General features: G+C 44.2%; 1 protein-coding gene across 1 annotated transcript in view; it reads right to left on the bottom strand.

The window, feature by feature from the left end:
* The window catches only part of LOC109287189 (VPS10 domain-containing receptor SorCS3), a 541,768-nt gene that overhangs the window by 119,735 nt on the left and 414,723 nt on the right, over window positions 1–7,310 (bottom strand). Inside the window, exons 14-15 of the mRNA XM_019502155.1 lie at window positions 2,275–2,351; window positions 2,074–2,165 (exon numbers count right to left, since the gene is read on the bottom strand). Coding sequence (XP_019357700.1) covers window positions 2,074–2,165; window positions 2,275–2,351 — 169 coding nt within the window. The remainder of the gene's footprint in view (window positions 1–2,073; window positions 2,166–2,274; window positions 2,352–7,310) is intronic.

The following is a 7,310-nucleotide window of genomic DNA, read 5'->3' as shown; positions in this document are numbered from 1 at the left end:
GCGTGATCCCTCTTCCTTGTCTTAAATACGTGTTTCTTGGAAAGGCAATAGCAACCATAGCCTTAAAGACAGGGACAGTCTCCCTTGGACTGGGCTCTACCACCTGGAATAACAACACAGTCTAGCTCACCTATAGTGCTTTTCATCTGACACTCTCCAAGTGCTTCCAGTGGAGATCAGTGTCATTATTTCCATTTCCCAAGGGAAGCTGAAACATGGGGGACTGTTCCATGGCCATCCAGCAGAAAGGCTGGGACTAGGATCCAGGTCTCAGGTATCCCAGCCCAATGCTACACCCATGGGTCTACAGTGCTGCCTTCTCAAGGAGAAGTGCATTGGACTGCACATCTTGCTGGGGAGATTTTCTGTTCACTTGCTGAGCCTGATCATTTATTTTAGTTTCTGGTCCCAAACATTAATCCTGGAGTGAAAGACTCTTGACTCCCGGTCAAAAGCTTAGCCCACTGAACCATCCCTTCCACTCAGAATATCTTAGAAAAATCCAGAATACCACTATTTAACTTGCAAAAGGAAAATAAAAAGAGAAGGGGTATGACCCATACATGTGCTGCCTTCTCTACATGGGGGAATGGCATGTACTCATGAAGCGTGTGTTGCATCTATCTCCTGTGGCTGACTTGCATAAAGGACAACTGCCTATGAATGTGGTTAGTCCTTTAGCTCAAGCTGTAGAAACATGTGCTTCAACGCAAAAGGTTAAACCTTTAATGGTGGCTTATGTTGGAATCATTATAGGGTCATTTGACCGGTTATGGTGATGAAGTCAGACGTTTTGACATGAAGAGGGAACTATCAATGGTCATTTTTGTATACTAGAAACATCATGATGCAATGAATTAAGACTGAGCCAGAGTTTTGAATTCCTTGGCTTCTGCCTAAATGTACCTTAACTGAAGGACTGTGTGTGATAATGACTCAGGTGGAGGGGACCTTAGTACCTCATTATGGCTATCAAACATCATTACTTTCTTTTTCTCGTCAATTTAAGGCCTTATTCCCTCAGTGGATGCACTGCATGAGGACACACAAGTGCCTATCAGCATCAAGCTGAGGGATGACTCATTCCCACAGGAGCCTGACCCTCAGCTCGGAAGGTGATTTCTATTTAATTTCCTTTGTGTCAACTTTTAAAGGCGGAGAGGTCAATCCATTAGGCGGTCCTCTGCTTCAGCGGAGAGCTAAGTCTGACAGCAATGCTAATTCAGACACCTCTCTGTAGACACAAGTGCCGGTGCCGAAGTTCAGCTCTGCAACTCAACTCCCCCCAAAGTCCAACCTTTAGTGGAGGGGGTAGTGGAGCATCTTCAGTGCTGTGGCTTCCTAGTCTTCTGTACGGTGAGAGCTGAGCCCCCGTAGCAGATGGCCCCAACCCACTACTGGTGAGCACACCAAAAACCCAGGTCTCAAGGGAGGTGCTGGGGCACCCCAAAGGCATCTTCACTGCTTCAATTCTGGGGCTGACAGATATGGAGCATGAGTAGGTGGGTGGTACTCATTGCCATGGTGGTAAGATGGAGCTCTTTGCTGTTACGGTGTAGACAGGACTATCCCTTCGGCAGAGCGCTATTCTCCCAGGCCTACCTTCCCCTCCTGATGCGCCTGGCGAACGTCAACTCCTTTTGTGCCGCTTCCAGGGTTAACTTGTATGAGGTGGTAGCAGTTAAGTGTCTTCATATTTCTAACATGCTCTACCATGCTGACTCCTTGCCCTCCCTGCCACACTTTGCCAGTCTTGTTTATCTAGATCCAGATCCTGCATATGGATACATATGGGGTAGAAATGCACCGGCTAGATGCTTTAGCAAAAATGTAAGCTCTAAGTTATCCAAAGCAGGGTCAGTCTCTTATTATGGGCATGTGAAGCTTGTAGCACAAAGGTCCCCTGACAGAAAATAGAAAGAAGAGGAGATAAGCCATGGCATTTTGGGATCTGCAGGATCAGGATGTTGTGGTTACTGAAGAGAGTCCATCAGAAAATAGTACTTAAGTATTAGACAATGCAAAGTTAACACCCACCAGAGAATGGTCTCAAAGCCAGGGAAATAGCCTTACCACAAGTGCCGGATGGGCATTGAAGTGTGCTTCATGGCCACAAGCGCCCCGCCCCAGTCAAGATACCACACATTGTATTCTTCCTCGAAGATCTGGAAATGAGTCAGGTACAGAGTGAACGTTATTAGCCAACTTAGGCCCAAAGAGTGGAAGATAAGATTTGCAAAAGGCACCCTTTCCCTCTCCAATACATGACTGTACCTGTCTCCATGAGTTCCCTCCATCAGAAGAGACAAACATGCCGATATCAGCATATGACAGTTCGGAGCCGATGTTCCCTGAAACGCAAGTGGATTTGGTAAGTTCTTGGGTGGATGGAAGGGAATCGTGTTTTCAGAAAATCAGGGCTAACAGGTTTGACCAATGGTCTTTACTGCCTTATTTCCAGGGTCATATGAAATCAGTAAGGGCCAGGCTGAGAGATTAAAGTTATGAAAATGCTGCGAAGATCAAAATGGTAAACAGTTCTAAAGTATTCTAAAGTAAAATAAAGTAAAATATTAAAAAGTGAAATTAGGTAAAAAAAAAATAATTACATTTAATTTAATTAAAAATAAAAAAGTAAAATAAAGGCAGCCACGTTGAAGCCAGAGCCAGCTCCCAGAATTTGGAACCCTGGGCTCCGGCCAGCCCCCTAGTGGCTGGGCAGACCCGGGACTAAATTCCCTGCACTAATGTGGAGTAACACATCTACACATGTTAATCCACATAAACTAATCCCACTTAAATTTGGTACTTGGTTTGGGCAGGTATCGAATTTAAGCTAACTTAGTCTACAACTGCCATTTTTTAAGCTCCGTTAAGGGTGCGCACATATAGACACATGCCCCTAATGTAGCTTAAATTGGGCTAATCCACATTAAATGACCATGTGTAGACATACCCATTATGTTCTTAAGTTATAAAGCAGCACAACAGAAGTCTTATACACTGAGTCATCCAGTTCCCAACCCCTAATGCTAAGATTATTTTTTAAAGTAGGGTTTATTTTCCCTGCATTATGAAAAAAGAGCTAATATTTTTTCTTTAAAAATAGCAAAAAGAGAAGATTCACTCCTACACATCTGTAACTTCAACAGGAGCACAATAAAAACACACTAATGAAAATGTTAATTGAGCTCCTGACATTAATATGGCAAAATGAGGAATTAGAGCCCAGATGTATCTTGACATGTTCCCATCAGCATCATAGAATATGGCAAGGCAAGTTGTTGTGACACTCCTGTTTCCAAAAATAAAACCTCAAGAGCAAAATTGCGAGGTGATACAAGAAAGGCTTTGCAATCTGCGCTAACATCAAACTTCTGCAGAACTGTGGTGCATCTGGTCTGGTGTCCTGTCATAGTCAACCACAGCCAGTGTCATCTGCTATAGAAGAAGCTACCAAGAACCCTAAAAAAAACAGTTGTGGGATGACCTGTTCCTTCAGGAGATATTCTTTTTTACCCTCAAGAATTAGAAGTTGGTTTATGGCATCATGCGTGACTTCCAAATGCTGTGTTCATGGGAAATGTTACAGAGAATGAAGTTGGTTATGTGTATTTTCATACCCAAACTTCAACATTTGGAAGCCAGCTGTCCAGTGAGGATTTTGTGGCTGGCAGCAACGGTATGGGAGAGTATGTGAATGTTGGCAGTGTATTGCTACTGCTTCCAGTTGGTTTCCTTTCTGTAGCTATTTCACTATTACCTTCTCCCCTCCACCCCACAATCTCATGTGATTCACAACCACACTAAACTTAACTGAAAGGCCCCTGTACAGAAGTTGGTCCATCCAGGAGTGGAACAAGATGCTGTTTCCAGTGAACTTAAATCTCGACTGGAGCTCCTGCCAGTCTCCTAGTAGTGAAGCTAGTGGAGGGGTGCACTTCCAGACTGTGTCTCTGAGAGTAAGATCAAGATGAATCCTTTGTCTGCACTGATGGGCTGCTACAAGACCAGTGGTTGACACTGGTTAACAGAAACAGATCCATCAATCCCCACCAGGTTAGCCACTTTATTTGCACAAGGCAACAACAGAGAAATAACAAATAAAACTTTTAAAGGTTAATTATTGTAAGAGGGAAGTTTTTACCCAAAGCAATAACAGATGGAAAAGGATCTCATTGTCTAGCACTCCAGACCATTGCCCAAAATCTTAGGGCTCCTATACACGTTTGCGGAACCGGCTCCGACATGCTGGAAATCCAGCTCATTGGAACAGACTCGATTAATCGAGTCTGCTGGAGCCTGGAAATTGACATGCTCTGGCAGCCTTCCATGTCACGTGTTTCAGCGTCCCGGTGCGTCTCCACTCTGAAAAAATAGCAGCAGGGCACTTTGAAATAAAACATGTTCAATGAGCTTTAGTTCAAAATGCCCCATTGCCATTTTTTCAGCACGGGGACGCATGGGGACTCTGATACACATGACAAGTGGGTGCTTTTAATTTGCATGGCTTGCTAATTAAAGCACCCAGCACAAACGTCCCGCAGCATGTGTAAAAATGCTTGCATTGTCTTATGGCCTCTGGCACCTTATGTGCTTCCTTTAAAAAAATTCAGTAATTAAAACTAAAAGTGACTGTGCTCACTGATTTTGCATATGCTCTCTCTAGCAACAGGTAGGCTGTCAGCATTGAAGGTCAGCTTGGACAAGCACAGGGGAGCCTGCGTGTTCAACCCGAATCTGTTGGACCTAGATCATTGAGTTGGAAATTGGATGGTACTTCCCTTGCTAAAAGTTGGGCCATTAACAGTGCAGCCCAAATTCCAATCCCCTTTTGGTTTTACATGAACAGGTAGCACTTAAACAGCACACGTAGAAAAGATCTGCTCTGGCTACTAACCTCTATCCCACTCTGGAGGGTGTGTAATTTGGCATTATTCACCGAAATGTTAGCTGCAGAATAACCACATCTAATATCAAGGAGGAGCACTCTACCCTTTAGCTCAAGAGTGTATTGAGTAGAGCACCTACTTACGAAAAAAAAGACCTAGGTTTAGACCCCTCTCACTTACATCTTCCACTTCCTGCCAAAGTGCCCTAATCACAAGGCTGTAGGCTAAGCAGAGTTAGGGACACCCTCCATCCAGACAATACCCTGGGCATAGGAACAAACAGGACTGGAAGAAATGGATTTAAACCAAATGTCTGCATTTGTCTGTAGGGTATGTAGATCAACATCAAATCGTGCTGACTGAACAGAACCTAACTTAAAGCACCGTGCAATCTGCATTTAAGCTAGTACAATAAAATCACAGAACTGAAAGGACCCTCTGGAGATAACATCTAGTCCATCTGCCTGCTCAAGACAGACCCAGCCCTCTCTAAACCAACCCAGACTCATGTTTGTCGATCCCAAACTTAACAACTTCCAATGGAGGAGATCCCATATCCTCTCTAGGAAACACATACCTGTGCTCAGCCAGTCCCAAAAAACTCATATTTTTCTAATACTGCATTTACTCATTTGTATCCTGTCTCCACTTCACACTAAGAGGTCAGAATAAAAACACCAACAGCAAAACAGAGCTCTGCAGACTGCCACATCCCAGTGGAAATTCATAGCAACCCCACACTAAAATGGAAAAACTTCAAGCTACAACTAACATGAACAGCACAAAACTGGTGGGTAAGGGTGGACTAGCCTAAAAGAACTGGAGTTAACTTAAGACATGTTTAAGCTACAGGACAACCCTGGTTATCCAAACCCCTCTGGAAAGTACCCATGCAAAAACCACCTGGATGGCTGAATTCGTCGTGAGAAGTGAAACAACCACATCTTGTAGGGATGATACATGCTACCACCAGATGCGTAATGCAAAGCCATCCCAAACTCAAAATATGAAATACAGCAGAGGTGGAAAGAGAACAGATGGTTACAATATACCAACCATTCCAAGTTACTAAAACAAAGTTATCTGTCAGAAAGTTGAGCGTTTGGATGACCAAGAAGACAGCGTATTGCATAATAGTATAATCCAGGTGCAGTTCACTTTTATTCACTCATCTGTATAGGCCCATCGCAGTCAACAAGACCACATAGGTGAGTATGTGTGGGACACCAGGAGCGAGGGGTCTGCTCCGGAGAGCATGCGACCATGCAACCATCTCTGTGAAACAGCCTAGCAGCTTGCCCATTACATTTGCAAGCCATCCACATCGAAAGCCATTCAGAAAGCACTTTGTTACCCCCAAACAGCTCCCACAGAGCTAAGCATTGTGGAAGCTTTGAGTAGGGTTGGGTTGTTATGTCCATCCTGATTAAGGTGCCTACTGTGAGCGAGCAAGGGAAAACAAAAACGGCCTGAGATGGCTGTCAGATTAATTACCATGGGTCAGCCATCACTGGCATTCAGAGTTACAACAGCCTGTCATTAAAGCGCTGTGATCTGCCAAAACATGGCTTCGCAGAACAACACCACAGCAATGGCCCTGTTGTTGAAGTGCTCTCCAGTACCAAGGGGCAGAGCGGTTTACGAACTCTATGCAGAGACAAGGAGGACACTGGAAATACCCAAGTTCACAAGTGCGCATACAGGGGTAACTCACATTTCATTAGTGTAAGAAATTACCAGACACATGACAGAGAAAAACCCCAAATAAACCCTTTGCCCAATCTACAAGAGAGTTACTTCTGAAAGTATCAAGCAGTGGAAACGACACCAGTTTCATTTGTATTTCTGCAGCCATTTCCTTAAAGCAAACAGGACATCACCACACCTTGTGGCAAGGTGTGGGACTGTGCGAGTTACTCCAGATTAGCTGCACATCTGTCCATTCCTGAGCCTAGTGTCATTTATAGAAAACCTCTGGAAATCAGACCACAGATCTGTCCATGCCCATAGTTACGCTGTGCCTGAAGCTTAGGCCATGTAAGTTGTACACACCAGCTGGAAACCTGGCCCAGCATCCATCTCACAGGTGTAAATTAAATTCATTCTTCTAAAGCCAATGGGTTAGCACCAGTGTGATGGGTGTATTTACAATTTCACACAAGGATATACATGTCATGGTGGGATATGCACATATATGTCTCATATACAAAAATAGAGCTGGAAGGGACCTGAAGAGCTAGGGGGAAGTTATCTAGTACCATCCCCTGCTTAAGTCATGATTGACCCTGTCTAAACTATCCCAGTGTGTCTAAGCTGTTCTTTAAAATGCCTAAGGATGGAGGTTTCACAACCTCTGGGCAGTCTATTCCAATACCCTTTCTACTTTGGAGATCTCAGCACAACAGCAGACTCTCCCAA

This window comes from Gavialis gangeticus, unplaced genomic scaffold (assembly GCF_001723915.1).
Source record: "Gavialis gangeticus isolate Ggan-Ray unplaced genomic scaffold, GavGan_comp1, whole genome shotgun sequence".
Classification (NCBI taxonomy): domain Eukaryota; kingdom Metazoa; phylum Chordata; order Crocodylia; family Gavialidae; genus Gavialis; species Gavialis gangeticus.
The sequence above is the reverse complement of the archived record's forward strand: the minus strand, read 5'-3'. Positions and strand labels throughout refer to the sequence as shown.